Source organism: Lithobates pipiens, unplaced genomic scaffold (genome assembly GCF_037356315.1).
Source record: "Lithobates pipiens isolate NorthernLeopardFrog02 unplaced genomic scaffold, aLitPip1_a1.2 Scaffold_22, whole genome shotgun sequence".
Taxonomy (NCBI): Eukaryota; Metazoa; Chordata; class Amphibia; order Anura; family Ranidae; genus Lithobates; species Lithobates pipiens.
The window spans coordinates 315,370,666-315,392,354 of record NW_027507784.1 but is presented as its reverse complement, the minus strand read 5'-3'; the positions used below and the strand labels follow the sequence as shown (position 1 = coordinate 315,392,354).

Here is a 21,689-nt window from a genome sequence, read left to right as displayed (position 1 = left end):
GTCCAACCTATGTGTGTGATTATATGTCAGTATTACATTGTATATCCCTGTATGTTGTGGTCGTTTAGGTGCTTATTGAATAGTTTCTTGGAACTATCGATGCCCCCTGCTGAGACCACCGCCTGTGGAAGGCAATTCCACATCCTTGCCGCTCTTACAGTAAAGAACCCTCTAAGTAGTTTAAAGCGGGAGTCCGCTGGGAGTTCTGCCGTTTTTTTTTTTTTTAAAAGCCAGCAGCTACAAATACTGCAGCTGCTGACTTTTAAAACAAGGACACTTACCCGCCCAGCGCGCCCGCGATGTCGGCACCCGAAGCCGATCTCTCGATCGTCTCTCGGGTGCTGCCGCCGCCATCTTGGGTATGGGAATCAGGAAGTGGAGCCTTTCGGCTTAATTTCCCGGTTCCCTACTGCGCATGCGCAAGTCGCGCTGCGCAATAAGGATGGACCCGCTGCCTCTGGGATCTGTGTGTTTCCCAGCAGGCAGCGGGGGACTTTCGGAAAGGGGCGTAATCTACGCCCCTTTCCGCAGAGAGCTATCCCGGAAGTGGGTGCAGATACCTGTACTGTACAGGTACCTGCACCCCCTCCCCCCTGAAAGGTGCCAATTATGGCGCTGGAGGGGGGGAGGATTCCAATGAGCGGAAGGTCCACTTTAGGGTGGACCTCTGCTTTAAGATTAAACTTCTTTTCTTCTAATTTGGCCACGAGTCTTGCTAAACTCCCTTCCGCAAAAAAGTTTTTTCCCTATTGTGGGGTCACCAGTAGAGATGGACGCCATCAAAAAAAAATTTGGTTTCATCCCGTTTCGTTCTGTACGGAAAAAAAAAATAGATTCATAAACTTTTCGTAACAATTACGAATGTTTGTTATGATGAATTTATCATTATGAGGGATTCCCATCATCCCTGTGCTGTGCTGACTTGGTGAACAAAACACAAATCATGTTTCTGTTAATTTGGATCCGAAATTCTGAAATTCGATAATGAAATTTCGTATTACGTATGAAATTCGTAAGCATATAAATTCCCATAGGGTTCCAACCATCCCTGTGCTGACTTCCTGGGTTTTTTACTTTTAGGTTCGTTAATTATGAATTTTCGTTATGAATTTGGATCCGAAATTCGTAAACAAAATTTCGTATTTCGTATGGAATTCGTATGCATAAAAATTTGTATTTCCGATTCGTACGAATTTCCGGAAATTCGTACGAATTTTTGTTTCGTACGAAACTAATCGCACATGTCTAGTCACCAGTACGGTATTTTTAAATTGAAATCATATCTCCTCTCAAGCGCCTCTTCTCCAGAGAGAATAAGTTCAGTGCTCACAACCTTTCCTCCTAACTAATATCCTCCAGACCCTTTATTAGCTTTGTTGCCCTTCTTTGTACTCGCTCCATTTCCAGTACATTCTTCCTGAGGACTGGTGCCCAGAACTGGACAGCATACTCCAGGTGCGGCCGGACCAGAGTCTTGTAGAGCGGGAGAATTATCGTTTTATCTCTGGAGTTGATCCCCTTTTTAATGCCAATATTCTGTTTGCTTTGTTAGCAGCAGCTTGGTATTGCATGCCATTGCTGAGCCTGTCATCTACCAGGACCCCCGGGTCTTTTTCCATCCTAGATTCCCCTAGAGGTTCTCCCCCCTGTCCCGCCGCACTGTCTGCTGGAACACACACATGTCCCAGAATAAGGTGACCAGATTTTTAAAATTAAATCCGGGGACACTTTTTTTTTGGGCGCCAATCAGTGACTCTCTGCCCATCGCTGCCGCCGCCTCCCTCACAGCATGCCAAGTCTTACTCTTCAGGCCCGGCTACTACTGGGTGGGGAGAGGAGGAAGATCACTCCGCCAGGGAAGGCAAGGAGATAAGCAGGCAGGTGGCTGGCCGGGACTTGAGCCAAGGCAGAAGAACATGCCAGCGGATCTGAATGGGCATGTGCCAGAAACTGAAGAAATATTCCCTCCGCTCCAACCAGCACATGATCATCAGAAAGGGGCAAGGATAATGGAAAAAAATACACCCCCTAAGCTAGTAGGAGAGTGGCAGAGCAAAGGTGTGTAATCTGATTTTTTTATTTTTTTATTCTGCACTGTCTTTGAAATTGCCCCAGTCCCTGTTCAAATCCAATCCGGAGACAAAACCGGGGACAGACTTGGTCCGGGGACAGTGTCCACAATCCGGGGACTGTCCCTGGAAACCGGGGATGTCTGGTCACCCTATCCCAGAAACAGCGCGGAGCATTCTCATTGCGCTGCGCGACTCGCGCATGCACAGCAGGGAACCGGGAAATGAAGCCGCAACGCTTCACTTCCTGATCCCCTCACCGAGAATGGCGGCGGCAGCAGCCGAGAGCTGAGCGATTGATCGGCCTCGGCTGCCGACATCGCTGGACTCCAGGAAAGGTAAGTGTCCATTTATTAAAAGTCAGCAGCTGCAGTATTTGTAGCTGCTGGCTTTTAATAATTTTTTTGGGGATGGACTCCCTCTTTAAAGTGGTTGTAAACCCTTACAACCAACTTTGACCCACAGTTAAGCCTAGATTAAGGCTTACCTGTAGGTCCAAGAAATATCTCCTAAACCTACACGGTTTAGGAGATATTTACCCGAAGACACCCACCACTGTCTACAGCGCATGCGCACTGGGCAGGCCGCAGAATCACAGCGCCAGAGCCGTGAGACCCAGAAGTCGCTCCGGGATACATGGCAGTGGCAAAGAGGAAGACGGAGGACCGCTTCGGGGGCTTCGTTCTCAGGTAAGTTATTCATAATGAACTAGTATGCTATGCATACTAGCTCATTATGCCTTTGCCTTACAGGGTACTTTTAAAAAATAAATAAAAAATTTGCCTTTACTTCCTCTTTAAGCCTCATTTGCCATGCAGTTGCCCACCCCATTCATTTGTTCAGATCTTTTTACGAGATTTCCACATCCTGCGGAGAAGTTATTGCCCTGCTTAGCTTAGTATCGTCCGCAAATACAGAGATTGAGCTGTTTAGCCCATCCTCCGGGTCGTTTATGAACAAATTAAACAGGATTGGTCCCAGCACAGAAACCAGAACATAAGCCTAGGCTTTTTTACCAGACAAGAAACAGGTAGTGGGCTGTATAAGGTATTTACTGGCAAAAAATAAATCAAAAATGGTTTACTAGCCAAAGTTAAAAAATGGCAAAAAATGTATTAGATGGAAAGTTGAAAAAAATGACAGAAGGCCCTCTTTAAATGAATCGGAAATAACTAAATGAAATTCTGCCAAAATGCAAATTGAATTCTAAATCAAATTTGAGTTAGAAAACAAGAATAGAAAAATAAATGGTAAAGAAAATAAAGGAATATTAAAGAAAAAAATAGAATAAAAAAATAGAATAGGATAAAATAGAATACAACTGTCTTCCAAAATTCAAATTTTGTATAGAATGCATTAGAATTTAAATAGAATCGAATAGAATAGAAAATAAAAGAACAGAAAATAATAGAATAGAAAAAAAACAATAGAATAGAATAAAATAGAAAATATACAGATTCCAAAATTCTAATTGAGAATAGAATACATTCTAATAGATAAGAATAGAATAGACTATAAAAGAATTGAATAGAATAGAAAACAATAGAATAGAATTCAATAGAATAAAATAGAATATAACTGTCTTATGAAATTTGAATTTAAAATACAATACATTTAAATAGATTAGAATAGAATAGAAAATAAAAGAATAAAAAAGAATGGAATAGAATATGAAAAACAATAGAATAGAGTAAAATAGAATATAACTGTCTTTCGATTTTCAAATAGGATTATCGGTTCGACTCGAACATCGGGTGTTCGTTTGTTCTAAAACGAACCGAACATATGAGGAGTTCACGGAAAATTTGAGCACCGCAGAATACCCCATAATGCACTGCAAGGTCGCAGTGCATTGCTGTATGATGATTGGTCGAAGCATGGACCTGACTTGCATGCTTTGGCCAATCACAGCGCACCCTGCTGAGAGAGCCATAATTGGCCAAAGGCAGGGTGCCTTTGGCCAATCATGGCTGAGGGCGACCAAGTCCACGCCCCACACTATATAAGGAGAGATAGTTTGAGTTAGATTAACCGCTTCCCGACCACCTCGTGCAGATATACTGTGGCAGAAGGGCACACACAGGCAGATTAATGTACCTGTACGTTACTCTTTAAGAGGCGGCAAGCGCGTGTCGGGAGCTTCGTGAGCGTGACCACAGATACCTGTGATCGTGTCATGGGCAGGAATAACGGGGAAATGCTAATGTAAACAAGCATCTCCCTGTCCTGCCTAGTGACACTATCACTGATCATTGCTCTCTGTAATCGGGAACGGTGATCAGTGTTGTGTCAACCATAGCCCCCCCCCTCCACAGTTAGAAGCACTCCCTAGGACACACTTAACCTCTACAGCGCCACCTAGTGCTTAACCCCTTTACTGTCAGTCACATTTACACAGTCATCAATGCATTTTTAATTGCACTGATCGCTGTATAAATGTGACTGGTCCCAAAATAGCGCCAAAAGTGTCCGATGTGTCCACCATAATGTCGCAGTCACGGTAAAAATCGCTGATCACCACCATTACTATTAAAAAAAAAAGATTATTAATAAAAATGCCATAAATCTATCCCCTAATTTGTAAACGCTATAACTTTTGCGCAAACTAATCAATAAACACTTTTTTTTTTACCAAAAATAACTAGAGAAATTTGTTTTGGCATAAACTGAGGAAAAAAAAATATATATATATTTTTTGGGGATATTTATTATAGCAAAAAGTAAAAAATAATGTGTTTTTTTTTCAAAATTGTCGAAATTGTTTTTGTTTATAGCGCAAAAAAAAACAAAACGCAGAGATGATCAAATACCACCAAAAGAAAGCTCTATTTGTGGGGAAAAAAGGACGTCAATTTTGTTTGGTAATCATGTCACACAACCACGCAATTGTCAGTTAAAACTACGCAGTGCCGAAACACAAAAAGTGCTCTGGTCTTTGGCCAGCCAAATGGTCTGGGGCTTAAGAGGTTAAGGAGGCAGGTTATTCAGTTAGTGGCAGTGTATTTTATGTAAAAGAGAGTAATATCCGCTCTTGGTAAGAACAGCAACAAAACGCAGCTAAGCACTATAACCCAGATATTAGATACCCCACCAGGCATGATATTTAAAGGAATAGTTCATTTTTATTGTTCCATCTTGTCGCTCCCACCATCTGACAGTTCCTAAATAACTAAGGGGCGGGGCCACCTGATGACATCGCTGAGTGTTCCCGCCCCCTTGTGGCGTCAGCGACCAGGGTATGCTGAGTCTGAAAATTTGGAATTAGTTGGAAAACGAATAAACAAAACTAAGTTTGACAAAATTCTTTACTATTGTTGTTCAGAAATTTAGATACATCCGAATCTCTGAATAACCAAAAATTCAGAAATTTAGATTTGGAATGAATTGCACACTTCTAGTGGAGGTGGTAAATGTCTTCATTCCCAATAATAGAGAAAGCTGTGGAAGGTCAGCTGCCTCTTTTTAGGGCAGGGCTCAGTAAGTTATGCTATCTCAGAATGAACCTGCAGTCAGCTGCCATGATATCTTTAGCTATGTCCATATTTGTTCCTCCTCAGGATGAACAGAGATGCCAAGGAGAAGCTGGAGATGGATTGGTCTGACAAGGTGGAGGCGTATGATATCGATGACAAATGTGGAAGACACAACAATCAAACTACTGATATCCAGTTTCATCACAATTCCTCCAAATTTGAAGACAAGTAAGAGGAAGTTGTATGTTCTGTATAAGAAGGGTGTATAAGAAGAGTCTACACATGGTGTATAAGAAGGGTCTACATGTGGTGTATAAGAAGGGTCTACATGTGGTGTATAAGAAGGGTCTACATGTGGTGTATAAGAAGGGTCTACATGTGGTGTATAAGAAGCGTCTACACGGGGTGTATAAGAAGGGTCTACATGTGGTGTATAAGAAGGGTTTACATGTGGTGTATAAGAAGGGTCTACACGGGGTGTATAAGAAGGGTCTACACGGGGTGTATAAGAAGGGTCTACACGGGGTGTATAAGAAGGGTCTACACGGGGTGTATAAGAAGAGTCTACACGTGGTGTGTAAGCAGGGTCTACACGTGGTGTATAAGAAGGGTTTACATGTGGTGTATAAGAAGGGTCTACATGTGGTGTATAAGAAGGCTTTACATGTGGTGTATAAGAAGGGTCTACACGGGGTGTATAAGAAGAGTCTACACGTGGTGTATAAGAAGAGTCTACACGTGGTGTATAAGAAGGGTCTACATGTGGTGTATAAGAAGGGTCTACATGTGGTGTGAAAGAAGGGCCCACAGGTGGTGTATAAGAAGGGTCTACATGTGGTGTATAAGAAGGGTCTACATGTAGTGTATAAGAAGGGTCTACATGTAGTGTATAAGAAGGGTCTACATATGGTGTATAAGAAGGGTCTACATGTGGTGTATAAGAAGGGTCCACAGGTGGTGTATAAGAAGGGTCTACATGTGGTGTATAAGAAGGGTCTACATATGGTGTATAAGAAGGGTCTACATGTGGTGTATAAGAAGGGTCCACAGGTGGTCTATAAGAAGGGTCTACATGCGGTGTATAAGAAGGATCCACAGGTGGTGTAAAGGATCCAGACATGGTGTATAAGAAGGGTCTACACATGGGGGGTTATTTACGAAAGGCAAATCCACTTTGCACTGCAAGTGCACTTGGAAGAGCAGTCACTCTAAATCTAAGGGGTAGATCTGAAATGAGGGGAAGCTCTGCTGATTTTATCATCCAATCATGGACAAGCTAAAATGCTGTTTTTTTATTTTCCTTGCATGTTCCCCTCGGATCTACAGCGACTTTACTTCAAAGTGCACTTGCAGTTCAAAGTGGATTTTCCTTTACTAGATAACCCCCATGGTGTATAAGAAGGGTCCACAGGTGGTATAAAAGAAGGGTCCACAGGTGGTGTATAAAAAGGGTCCACAGGTGGTGTAAAAGAAGGGTCCACAGGTGGTGTAAAAGAAGGCTCCTCAGGTGGTGTATAAGAAGGCTCCTCAGGTGGTGTATAAGAAGGCTCCTCAGGTCGTGTATAAGAAGGGTCCACAGGTGGTGTAAAAGAAGGGTCCACAGGTGGTGTAAAAGAAGGGTCTACACGTGGTGTATAAGAAGGATCCACAGGTGGTGTAAAAGAAGGGTCTACACGTGGTGTATAAGAAGGATCCACAGGTGGTGTAAAAGAAGGGTCTACACGTGGTGTATAAGAAGGATCCACAGGTGGTGTATAAGAAGGATCCACAGGTGGTGTATAAGAAGGATCCACAGGTGGTGTATAAGAAGGGTCTACACGTGGTGTATAAGAAGGATCCACAGGTGGTGTATAAGAAGGGTCCACATATGGTGTATAAGAAGGATCCACAGGTGGTGTATAAGAAGGATCCACAGGTGGTGTATAAGAAGGGTCTACACGTGGTGTATAAGAAGGATCCACAGGTGGTGTATAAGAAGGGTCCACATATGGTGTATAAGAAGGGTCCACAGGTGGTTTATAGGAAGGGTCCACAGGTGGTTTATAAGAAGGGTCCACAGGTGGTGTAAAAGAAGGGTCTACACGTGGTGTATAAGAAGGGTCCACAGATGGTGTATTAGAAGGGTCCACATGTGGTGTATATGAAGCATCTACAGGTGGTTTATAAGAAGGGTCCACACGAAATGGTCATACATGAGAGGAGAGATGGCACCATTTTCTGCCCTAATATATAGGGCTCTTCTTGTATGAAATGCAAAAACTGTTTGGATTCAAAACTACAGAGTCAGCGGAACAGAACGTTTTATCCAATATTCTCAAATGATAATGGATATTGTCCATTCTTAGTAGCAACATTTACAACTACATACAATATATGTTCCTTAAAGTGGTTGTAAACCTCAGACATGAATATAAACAAAGCATATCTCTCTATAGTGTGTATTTGTCTCAATCAAGGGCACCAAGTGTCATTCTTCTGCTCTCTGCATGAGTCACTTCTGACAAGTTTTCCTGACACCAAGAGGTAAAAAGGTGACAGGGAAAGGACCTCTAGCACACAGCCTGTGATTGACAGCATCAGCTCTGGTCCTGCGTGCTGTGTGAAGGGGGGTGTGTCCCTTCCCTCCAATCAGCTCTCAAGAGTTCTCCTCACTGAGCTCTGCAGAGTGTAACTTCAGCTCCCTGCCCCCTGCTTTCTGAAATCTCAGACAAAATTCTGGGCTTTGAACAGCTGTAGAAAAGAGAAGACTGTACGTAAACAGGTACAACTTATGTAGGAGGATTTGTTTCATCTCAGTGTGTCACCTAAGGCCAGTCACTTCACTGGGTATACAGTGCCTTGAAAAAGTATTCATACCCCTTGTAATTTTCCACATTTTGTCATGTTACAACCAAAAACGTAAATATATTTTATTGGGATTTTATGTGATAGACCAACACAAAGTGGCACATAATTGTCACGTGGAAGGAAAATGAAAAAGTGGTTTTCTCATTTTTTTGCAAATAAATATGTGAAAAGTGTGGTGTGCATTTGTATTAACCCCCCTTTACTCTGATACCCCTAACTAAAATCTAGTGGAACCAATTGCCTTCAGAAGTCACCTAATTAGTAAATAGAGTCCACCTGTGTGTAATTTGATCTGGGTTTAAATACAGCTGTTCTGTGAAGCCCTCATCATCCAAAAATGGAAAGAGTATGGCACAACTGCAAACCTACCAAGACATGGCCGTCCACCTAAACTGGCAGGCCGGGCAAGGAGAGCATTCATCAGAGAAGCAGCCAAGAGGCCCATGGTAACTGTGGAGGAGCTTCAGAAATCCACAGCTCAGGTGGGAGAATCTGTCCACAGGACAACTATAATGCCGCATACACATGATTGGAATTTTCGATCAGAAAAAGACTGATGAGAGCTTTTCATCAGAAAATGCGACTGTGTGTATGCTCCATCGGAATTTAGCTGTCCGAATTTCCGCCACCCAAAAATTAATAGCATGTTCTCAATTTTCCAGACGGAAAAACTTTCTATCGGTAATTCCGATCGTGTGTATGCAATTCCGACACGCCAAAAATCACGCATGCTCAGATTCAACTATGAGACAGAAGCTATTGGCTACTGGCTATTGAACTTCCTTTTCCTAGTCACGTCGTACGTGTTGTACGTCACCGCGTTATAAACAATTGGAATTTGATGTGACCATGTGTAGGCAAGACAGCTTGAGCACGAATTACGTCTGATTTCCGTTGGGAAAACCATCAGAGCTTTTTCTTCTATGGAAGAGAGGCAAGAAGAAAGCAATTGTTAGAAGAAAGCCATAAGAAGTCCTGTTTGCAGTTTGTGAGAAGAGATGTGGGAGACACAGCAAACATGTGGAAGAAGGTGCTCTGGTCAGATGAGATCAAAATTGAACTTTTTGGCCTAAAAGCAAAATGCTATGTGTGGCGGAAAACTAACACTGCGCATCACCCTGAACACACCATCCCCACCGTGAAACATGGTGGTGGCAGCATCATGTTGTGGGGATGCTTTTCTTCAGCAGGGACAGGGAAGCTGGTCAGAGTTGATGAGAAGATGGATGGACCCAAATACACAGCAATCTTAGAAGAAAACCTGTTAGAGTCTGCAAAAGACTTGAGACTGGGGTGGAGGTTCACCTTCTAGCAGGACAATGACCCTAAACATACAGCCAGAGCTACAATGGAATGGTTTAGATCAAATCATATTCATGTGTTAGAATGGACCAGTCAAAGTCCAGACCTAAATCCAATTGAGAATCTGTGGCAAGACTTGAAAATTGCTGTTCACAGACGCTCTCCGTCCAATCTGAGCTATTTTGCAAAGAATGGGCAAAAATGTCACTTTCTAGATGTGCAAAGCTGGTGGAGACATCCCCAAAAATACTTGCAGCTGTAATTGCAGTGAAAGCCCTTGTACACACAGTCAGAGATTCCGACGGAATGTTTCCTATCGGACTGTTTTGTCGGATATTCCGACTGTGTGTGGTCTGCATCGGACTGTTTCCGTCGGAATATCCGACGGACCAAGTTTTCCAACTTGCCGGTAAAATTTTCCAACAAAATGCTCCTATCGGACATACTCCGATCATGTGTAGCCTACTCCGACGGACAAAGTGCCACGCATGCTCAGCTCAAATTCCTAGACCAAAGCTATTGGCTACTAGCCTGAACGTAGTCCCGTCGTAACAAAATAATGTCATCACGTTATGTACAATCGGATTTTCCGACAACTTAGTCCGACTGTGTGTATGCAACATCACTTCCGGACCTCTTCCGGAATTACTCCGACGGATTTGGTTGTCGGACTCTCCGACTGTGTGTACAAGGGCAAAGGCGGTTCTACAAAGTATTGACACAGAGGGGGGGCTGAATACAAATATACCCCACACTTTTCACATATTTATTTGTAAAAAATTTGGAAACCATTTATCATTTTCCTTCCACTTCCCAATAATGTGCCACTTTGTGTTGGTCTTTCACATAAAATCCCAATAAAATACATTTAAGTTTTTGGCTGTAACATGACAAAATGTGGAACATTTCAAGGAGTATGAGTACTTTTTCAAGGCACTGTATGTAAGGGTTTACAACTACTTTAAAGTATTAGCTTTCACCCTTAAATAAAAAAAATGGCCAAGCAATATGCCTCAGTACTGCACTCTAATGCCCCGCACACACGAGCAGAATTTCCGTCTGAAAAATCTTGGATGTTTTTTCAGACGGAATTCTGCTCAAGCTTGGCTTGCATACACACGGGCACACAGAAGTTCTCTGAGCTTTTGCCCGTCAAGAACACGGTGATGTACAACACTACGACGAGCCGAGAAAATGAAGTTCAATGCTTCCGAGCATGCGTCAAATTGTTTCCCAGCATGTGTAGGAATTTTGCAGGTCAGAATTGCTACAGACGATCAGAATTTCCGATCTGAACTTTTTCCGTAGGAAAAGTAGAGAACCCGCTCTCAATCTTTTTCTACCGGAAATTCCCATGGAGAATACACACGGTCGGAATTTCCAACCAAAAGCTCACATCAGACTTTTGCTGGCGGAATTTCCGATCGTGTGTATGGGGCATTAGTCCTCCTCTGTGGTTCAGTACCAGTCTTCTCTTGGTTGAACCCATTTTCTTTGAGCCCATGGTTCAAAGGACATGATAGCAACTCTCCTTGAGCTCACAGGAGAATGCTCAAGGAGTGATTTTCATTGATATTGATTTATGACCAACCTACTGCCAGAGGAAAGAACAGGAGAGGGAGGATTCTACTAATCACTTTTCATAATATTAAAGAATATGTAAACCCAACACTTCATATTCCTGATATATGACTGCTGCACCATGGACTGACCACACTAAGCAGAACACACTGGGGTCGGTTTTCTGGCTGTGCTGGGAACTTAGCCTGCTCTCCTCCAGAGATCAGACTTGTCCTGACATCCCCCCCCCCCCCACACTCTGCACAGCTATTCACTGGGAAGATCAGTCTACTGCTGTTTCTTCTCCCCCAGCTTTCTGAGCTCCTTTTTTGTAGCTTAACCACTAGAGATCCGCGCTATAGCCGAATGACGGCTACAGCGCGGACCTGCTTTGCCGGGACTACGTCTATTGACGTTGTCCCGTGCACGAGCGGCCTGCGCGGCGCGCTCTGTGATCGGCGAGTCTATGAGACTCGCCTGATCACGGATCCGAGCAAAGGGTCGATCCCGACCCCTTACCACGTGATCAGCTGTCAGCCAATGACAGCTGATCATGTGACAAAACAGAGCCGGTAATCGGCTATTTCTCCTACTCGCGCTGACAGCGCGAGGAGAGAAAAAAAAAGCCGATCACCGGCGGCTGTGATCGGGACATCAGTCCCGATCACAGCCAACTTATCAGTGCCCACCTGCCCCCTGCCAGTACCAGCCAGTTATTAATAAAAGTGCCACCCAGCAGTGCCACCCATCAGTGCCCATAGTGCCATACATCAGTGCCCACAGTGCCATACATCAGTGCCACAGTGCCATACATCAGTACCCACAGTGCCACCTATCAGTGCCCACAATCTGCCTCAACAACAGTGCTGCACCTCCGTGCCACATATCCATGCCCATCAGTGTCATCTACCAGTGCCCATCAGTGCCGCCCATCAGTGCCCAGCAGTGCCACCTATCAGAGCCACCTATCAGTCCCATCTATCAGTGCCACCCATCAGTGCCACCCATCAGTGCCATCTTATCTGTGCCCATCTTTGCCCATCAGTGCCGCCTTATCTGTGCCCATCAGTACTGCCTTATCTGTTCCTATCAGTGCCACCTTATCTGTGCCTATTAGTGTCGCCTTAACTGTGCCATCAGTGCCCACCAGTGCAGCCTATCAGTGCCCACCAGTGTCGCCTATCAGTGCCCACCAGTGCCACCTCATCAGCACATTTCAATGAAGGAGAAAAATGACCTGTTTGCAAAATGTTATAACAAACTATTAAACATGATTTTTTTTTATTTTTTACTTTGCATCTTTTTTTGTTTGTTTAGCAAAAAAGAAAACTCCGAGCTGTAATTAAATACCACCAAAAGAAAGCTCTATTTCTGGGAAAAAAATGATAAAAATTTCATTTGGGTACAGTGTTATATGACCGCGCAATTGTCATTCAAAGTGCATCAGCGCTGAAAGCTGAAAATTGGTCTGGGCAGGAGGGGGGTTTAAGTGCCCGGTAAGCAAGTGGTTAGAACAGCGGAAATGTGATCGTCTATAAAAAAAAGAAAAAAAAAATGTATGATTTTTTTTATATATATATCTAGAAACAAATATTTTGCCTTTCATTTCTGTTTTACAAGGTGAGGGTTTACATATACTTTAACCATCCTCCCTCCTTTCACACAATTACAAAAATGACAAAAAAAAAAAAGTATTCATAATTTATTATTATTATTTTTTTAATATAAGGGCCCATTACTTCTGTATTTCTTGCCTAGGCGAGTGTGGCTTACACCCCAAACGCCCATAGCCACAAGAGATGCCTTACATCTCAGGAGGCCTTTGGGTAGTCAACTGAAACTGGACCATCAGAGGGCTGGCTGCAAGAATCCGGAAGAGTCAGCCAGCTCCTGATGACATAAGGAAGGACGATGATGGCCCAGGTGTGCAGCAGCAGATCGCTAAAAAAACAACCCTGGATCTGCTGGGCGGGTCAAAATGTTTTTGAGTATAAACCATCAAATACGGTAAGAGGCAGGAAGAAAATTCTGTGAACGGTGGAACATGAAAGTAGTGTTTTAGTGACAATCACATGTACCTGTGGTGTATAAGAAACCAATAGGACCATTTATAAATGTTTGGGTTACAACAGACTGGAATCACTGTGTCCTTTCCTTATAGCGGACTGTTTTCACCTATTTCAAAAATGGCCACTTGATGTCAGCATAGCCTCACTGCATGTGCCTTCCCCATGCTATACCTGTTCAGACATTTTCCCATGTAGTTGGAGATAAAACTCATTGCTTTTCAGGATTCCGGGGGAGGTTCACAAGGTCGTGCTAAATGAGATCGTTAGAAACTGAAATTATGTTCTCAGTAAATGTCGGCGTAGAAAAGTATTTTCTTCTATTATAGCTACTGATATTATACTGGAACCATTTTTCCATATAAGAAGGAATCTCTTTTTTTTTTTTTTTTTTTATGGACCAATTTTAAAAATCTTATTAAAAGGTCAGACACCCAAAAGTAACATTACAGATGAAAAAAAAAAGTTCATCCTCTTCAGGTCATTTATATACATTACAAGGATTACTTAACTGCAGATTCTTACCTTGTTCTTTCCTCTAGATATTAAGGTCCTCATGGTAACTTTCACCTTCCTGAGTGGCGGAGTCTGCCTACCGTTGCTTCCCTAACATTCCTATAGATCAGGGGTCTTCAGGCTTTCCAAGCAAAGGGTCTCTTTTCTGTCCTTCAGACTTCAGAGGGGTTGGACTGTGACCAGTGGGAGTAGAAAATATCCTGAGGCTGGTAACTATGCCCCATCATTGGTGTAAGTGTTAGGAATAGTGCCCCATCATTGGTGTAAGTGTTAGGAATAGTGCCCCATCATTGGTGTCCGTGGGAGGAATAGTGCCCCATCATTGGTGTCAGTATGAGGAATAGTGCCCCATCATTGGTGTCAGTATGAGGAATAGTGCCCCATCATTGGTGTCAGTGGGAGGAATAGCGCCCCATCATTGGTGTCAGTGTGAGGAATAGTGCCCCATCATTGGTGTCAGTGGGAGGAATAGTGCCCCATTGTTGGTGTCAGTGGGAGGAATAGTGCCCCATCATTGGTGTCAGTGGGAGGAATAGCGCCCCATCATTGGTTTGAGTGGGAGGAATAGTGCCCCATCATTGGTGTCAGTGGGAGGAATAGTGCCCCATCATTGGTGTCAGTGGGGGGAATAGTGCCCCATCATTGGTGTCAGTGGGAGGAATAGTGCCCCATCATTGGTGTCAGTGGGAGGAATAGCGCCCCATCATTGGTTTGAGTGGGAGGAATAGCGCCCCATCATTGGTTTGAGTGGGAGGAATAGTGCCCCATCATTGGTGTCAGTGGGAGGAATAGCGCCCCATCATTGGTTTGAGTGGGAGGAATAGTGCCCCATCATTGGTGTCAGTGTGAGGAATAGTGCCCCATCATTGGTGTCAGTGGGAGGAATAGTGCCCCATCATTGGTGTCAGTGGGAGGAATAGTGCCCCATCATTGGTGTCAGTGGGAGGAATAGTGCCCCATCATTGGTGTCAGTGGGAGTAATAGTGCCCCATCATTGGTGTTGGTGGGAGGAATAGTGCCCCATCATTGGTGTCAGTGGGGGGAATAGTGCCCCATCGTTGGTGTCAGTGGAAGGAATTATGCCCCATTGGAAATGTCAGTGGAGGGATTAGTGCCCCAGGGACTGGATAAGGGCAAGCGAAGGGCTGCATGCGGGCCACAGTATGCAGTTTGGAGACCACTGCTTTAGATATATGACCAATATTAGATGTCACCTTACCCTTTTACAGGCTCTCTGAATATCATTTGTTCAGATTTTTTAGCAATAGTCCCTGTCTGAGGTATAGCCCTGGTAATTGGAGAGCTCTGACCCAGCAGAAGGCATGTCGGACCACTGCAGAGACACCACTGCTTCCACACAGAGAATGAGGGTCCTTCTCTGTACTATGCCGATAGGTGGTAGGATTCTCTACTCCGGCTGTGACTGCTTTGTAAAAAAAAAAAAAGCCTTTAGTTTTGCACCTAGAATTTAGACAAGACATAATGGTTAGGGGTTCTATTCTAAGTAATTTTCTAGCAAAAAATACTGATCTAAACTTGTAAACAAATGTGCCAGAAAAGGCCAGAAGAGGCTATGTAAGTTTTTTTTATAACCCAAATTTCAGGTTATGTGTTATTTCAGTGGATTTTGGCGTTAGGTTGCTTGTAACGCTGTCTACCGAGATCAGGGGCGGACTGACAACTCATGGGGCCCCCGGGCAATAGGAGATTATGGGGCACACAGTATACACACACACAGTATACAATCACACAGTATATACAGACATGTTTCTATTGGCTGAGAAGTTACTGGAGAGGTGGGGCAGCTATAATCTCTGGATTTTTAGACCAAAAGGATGTCGGTAAGGGACATTTCAGAGGCAGATGTAATAAAAACACAGATTTTTACATACTGTCCCTGGTTTTACTGAGGCTGGCAACCCTGATGGGGCCCCCTAGTGGCCCGGGGGCCCTCGGGCAGTGCCCGAGTGGCCGAATGGTCAGTCCACCCCTGGCCGAGATGTAAAACGCCTGAGTGGCAGGTTGTGTTCACCATATACATCTCATCTCATTCCATGCATTTGACAATGATGTACTCTCAGTCCCTGGCAATAACAGGCTAATAATGATCTGCTATAGGCTCACCCTTCCCTGATTCTATCTCACTAATGCATTATTAATAATGGTTGTCTCTTTATCACACTTTAAGACACATTAGTATTTATAAAGCATCCAGGTGCATTTTTCTTTAGGGGATGCTGCATTCTTCTCTATTAAATGATAAGCAGAACAGCGGTCGGCATCTATGATCACATAGCAAACTCGTACCTCTGGCAAAATGATCAATACGCCGTCAGCCTTAATGCAGATGTAGGATCCCGGCATCCCTCCGCTGATAGACAGGACAGGTTCCTCTCTTTAAAAATTGAATTAAATTTGTATTTACTTTACATTCATGGCTGAGTTTAATTTGTTAATTGACTGCATGAATTTCAGTAAGCTTATACGACATAATATGAATCACTTTTTTAATTAACACGAAGAAAGAGCTCGCAGGAGAAAAGTTTAAGTGTCATTGTAAAAGCCGACCTAAATGAAAGGGTGAAGTCAAAGTCACCAGGATGTAATTAATAAGAGCTCTGCTGGTCTTCTGGCTAAGAACGAAGTGTCAGATTCATCCAGAGTTCACCATACATTCACTGATAAAGCTTTAAAGGAGTTGTAAAGGTAAAAAAAATGTTCACCTTAATGCATTCTATGCATTAAAGTGAAAAAACATCCGACAATGCCCCCCCCCCCCCCCCCGTTTTACTTACCTGACCCCTCCAAAGTCCAGCGCTTGCCCCTGACATCCTCTTCGCCGCTCAGCCTGGCTGTTGATTGGTTACAGTATATGGATTGAAAGCAGCGCAGCCATTGGCTCGCGCTACTGTCAATCACATCCAATAACGTGGCGTGTCCGGGGGGCGGGGCCGAGTAATACAGTGAGCGGCTATAGCCACCAGCTGTATCACGGTAGCGCGCCCGCAAGCACTTCTCACCATGTGAGGGAGCTTGCATGAATGTGAGAAGTCCTTGCAGGGAGGGGAGCCAAGACAGCCGCCGAGGGACCCCAGAAGAGCAGGTTCGGGGCCACTGGGTGCAAAACGAACTGCACAGTGGAGGTAAGTATAACATGTTTGTTATTTAAAAAAAAAATTTATAACCAGTATTGTTTCAACATGTGAAATTTAATAAAAATTTATTGAAACAAAAAAAAAAAAAAAATTTATTACCTTTACAACCCCTGTAACTAATTTAGGAAGTAACTGCAGTGGTGGAGCAGCGAATGAGAAGTGGCGATACAGAGAATTGATTTTTAACAGCAATCTTCCCATAAGGTTACGTTCACACTGGTGCGGGTTGGGAATGCATGCAAAATCATGTGTTTCTCGACACGTACAGAAAGATGCTGCCTTTCAGATGTGCATCAAATCTGCTAATTGCACCCCTTCAAATAAATGTGGGCTGCCATGCCCTTGAAAATGCAGTCTGGACTGACAGGCGTTTCTTCAATACCATGCACCACTTGAGCTGAATCACCCTGAGTATCTCACAAAAGTGAGTACACCCCTCACATTTTTGTTAATACTTTATTATATCTTTTCATGTGACAACACTGAAGAAATGACACTTTGCTACAATGTAAAGTAGTGAGTGTACAGCTTGTATAACAATGTAAATTTGCTGTCCCCTCAAAATAACTCTACACACAGCCATTAATGTCTAAAATGCTGGCAGCAAAAGTGAGTACACCCCTTAGTGAAAATGTCCAAATTGGGCCCAAAGTGTCAATATTTTGTGTGGTCACCATTATTTTCCAGCGCTGCCTTAACCCACTTGGGCATGGAGTTCACCAGAGCATCACAGGTTGCCACTGGAGTCTCTTCCACTCCTCCATGATAACATCATGGAGCTGGTGGATGTTAGAGACCTTGCGCTCCTCCACCTTCCATTAGAGGATGTCCCTCAGATACGCAATAGGGTTTAGGTCTGGAGACATGCTTGGCCAGTCCATCATCTTTACCCTCGGCTTCTTTAGCAAGGCAGTGGTCGTCTAGGAGGTGTGTTTGGGGTCGTTATCATGTTGGAATACTGCTCTGTGGCCCAGTCTCCGAAGGGATGGGATCATGCTCTGCTTCAGTATGTCACAGTACATGTTGGCATTCATGGTTCCTTCAATGATCTGTAGCTCCCCAGTGCCGGCAGCACTCATGCAGCCCCAGACCATGACACTCCCACCACCATGCTTCACTGTAGGCAAGACACACTTGTCTTTGTACGCCTCACCTGGTTGCTGCCACACACGCTTGACACCATCTGAACCAAATAAGTTTATCTTGGTCTCCTTAGAGAGTTCTTTGTCATGAGGTGCCATGTTGAGCTTCAAGTAACCAATATGAGAGAGTGCTAACACCAAATTTAACACACCTGCTCCCCATTCAGACCCGAGACATTGTAACACTAATGGGTCACATGACATCGGGGAGGGAAAATGGCTAATTGGGCCCCATTTGGACGTTTTCACTTAGGGGTGTACTCACTTTTGTTTGTGTTGAGTTATTTTGAGGGGACGGCAAATTTACACTGTTATACAAGCTGTACACTCACTACTTTACATTGTAGCAAAGTGTTATTTTTTTCAGTGTTGTCTCATGAAAAGATATAATAAAATATTTACAAAAATGTGAGGGGTGTACTCACTTTTGCGAGATACTGCGTGTATATATCTATATATATATATATATATATATATATATATATATATATATATATTGTGCTTTTTAAGGACAGTTTCCCGCACAATATTTATTAAGTAATTTTTAACGAAGATATTTTTAAGATACAAAATCAATATATATAACACAGTCTATACATGTGAAACTATTCACGGAGACGAGTGATCATACAAAATAGTTACATTTATTGGTTGACAAAAGACAAATATTTACATGAAATTAAAATATCGATTGCGTCACATGAACACCTTGACAATTAATGGAATCACCCACAAAATGGGCGTGTCGTACTTTGGACTTAATTATCACCATTATCACTTCTCGGTAGAATCAATAACCTTTTGATAATTGACAATTAAACAGAACGTCTGTATTTCACACGTCCAACCGTTACTATACTGCAGGTAAGTAAGTGGTTAACAATGTGAAATAAATTAGACGTTTGTTTGTCAATAAAATTGGCATCTATGCAAAAAGAAATTCATAATGAAAAATAGAATTTAGAGAAAAAAATCTAAAAAGGTGGTTATTGATTTGGGAGAACGATTTTCAATAGTAGAATATTCAATACATTAATATTTAAGAGAACATAGAAGATATTATCAACAAAATATTTACCCATTCCAATATGGCTATTAGTGTGGATTGTTGGTTACCAGGATTTTTAAGATGGCTGCCAGGGCATTCAACATGGATTCTCTTACAGAGGAATTACTTTGTGTGACCTCCGAGTTCCAAGGAGCAGGGATCTTCGTGAATGGAAAAATATGTATTCATGCATGGTGCATGAGTGTCAATTTGTCTTTGAGTCTCCCAGTGTCCCCCTCAGGGTGCGTCCCCTAAGCTCTCCTCCCTTATGGCCTCTTTCTAGTTTCTTAAATATCCTCTTAAACAAAAAGATCATAAAATTATACTAAGTTCTGCCCAGAAGGTATGTGTTCCCTCCTCATTGGCAGGCAACATGTAATGGTTAGCTTTCCCAGGAGTCTAATGCTTTTAAGGTAATAGCACCTTCAACCACCAGGTGTCTCACATGTGTTTGGTGTTTTATCTCTTTTAGTTAATATTTTTATTTTTATAATATGCATTCGTTTTTATATATGTTCTAACGAATATATCTCTAGTGTTCAGGAATCATAGTAAACGATATAATATAAAATACGCTTAACATAATTGTGAATAATCCCCATTGTATAAAATGGTTATATATATGTATATCAATGCATATCTATTTAATCTTTAGTCCATTTCGGAAGGACACAGGTTAGATATATATCAATCAATATCCCATAAAATTATTTATCTGGATAACTGGATAATTCTGATATATCCAATTAATATTTGTTTATCTAGACATAGGTTAAATTCTTATACAGTTATAATCACGATTATATGTTTTTCATAATACTAATTTCTTGCTAAAACACTTCTACTTATGATCACACTTTCATATATAATTTCTTTATGACAAAGTTCTTTAGATCATTAGGTACTAAAATTATAATATAATTAAAATATGTCTGACTTGCATATCCCTCTAACACCATGTTTTGAGATGGACTTTGAGCAGTCCAATAAATGTTTAGATAGCTGAGCTGTGCCCTTCAAGTCCCTACAGTTCACACAATAGGTTTTGTTGGACAAGGTGTCAGCTATTTAACCACTTCCCGACCAGTGCACGACGATGTGGCGTACAGGTACGTCCAATATTCAATGCCGCCCTGCCATCGGGAGCGTGCCGCCGGCGGCGCGCTCCGGGGCTGGTCGGGACCCCCGTGAGTCCGGTCGCGGGACCCGCGGACTCGATCGCCGCGGGCATCCCCGCGATCGTCTCACGGAGCGGCCGAATGGAGGAAATGCCCAGTAAACAGCATTTCTCCATTCTGCCTAGCAACTAGTGACGCTGATCTCTGCTCCATGTGATTGGAGCAGAGATCAGTGTTCACTAAATGAAAGCCCAACCCCCCCACAGTTAGTAACACACCCCTAGGAACACTTAACCCCTACACTGCCACCCACTGGTTAACCCCTTCACTGCCAGTGTCATTTACACAGGAATCACTGCATTTATATAGCAGTGATTACTGTATAAATGACAATGGTCCCAAAAATGTGTCAAAAATGTTCGATGGGTCCCCCACAATGTCGCAGTCACAATAAAAATCGCTGATCGCCGCCATTACTAGTAAAAAAAAAATAATAAAAAATTATTAATAAAAATGCTATAAAACTATCCCTATTTTGTAAACGCTATAACTTTTGCGCAAACCAATCAATAATCGCTTATTGCGATTTTTTTTACCAAAAATATGTAGAAGAATACGTATCGGCCTAAACTGAGGGAAAAAAATTTTTTTTTATATATTTTTGGGGGATATTTATTATAACAAAAAGTAAAAAATAATGCGTTTTTTTCAAAATTGTCGCTCTATTTTTGTTTATAGCGCAAAAAATAAAAACCGCAGGGGTGATCAAATACCACCAAAAGAAAGCTCTATTTGTGGGAAAAAAAGGACGTCAATTTTGTTTTGGAGCCACGTCGCACGACCGCGCAATTGTCAGTTAAAGCGACGCAGTGCCGAATCGCAAAAAGTGGTCTGGTCTATGACCAGCAAATTGGTCCGGTCTGAAAGTGGTTAATTTTGTCTTCATGGTTGTATATTGTCCAAACAGTCTTTACTTGAGCACAATGTTTTTTTTCTAGTTAAGGATTATTTCCATGTGGTAAATACTTAGTCATTCCCTATGCAAGTTTGGTCTTCTCAATCTAACCAACAAAGATAAGTACACATCTTTTTTGTTTGGTGACAAGAGTTATCATTGTTCCAGTCTCTTGTTTCAACACAGGGTTTGTAAAACTTTAAAAGGTAACTAATCCCCTGAACATTTGGAAAAACATGTGAGATCATGTATTTTGTATGTATATATATATTGTGAATTCATGAAGAAATACATTTAATATTCACTGGCAGAGATGAGAGATTTCAGTAGGCCTAAAAAGAGTAGATGAACTATAATTTTGATATTATTGAACTGTTACCCTCTTGGAGACCTTTAAAGCAAAATACATGATCTCACATATATACACACACACACACA

The 21,689-nt window shown here is 42.5% G+C and overlaps 1 protein-coding gene across 1 annotated transcript in view; it reads left to right on the top strand.

The window, feature by feature from the left end:
* TEKT4 (tektin 4) overlaps positions 1-21,689 on the top strand; it is a 111,754-nt gene that overhangs the window by 19,418 nt on the left and 70,647 nt on the right. The window contains exon 3 of the mRNA XM_077449410.1: positions 5,627-5,770. Within this exon, the coding sequence (XP_077305536.1) occupies positions 5,627-5,770 (144 nt within the window). The remainder of the gene's footprint in view (positions 1-5,626; positions 5,771-21,689) is intronic.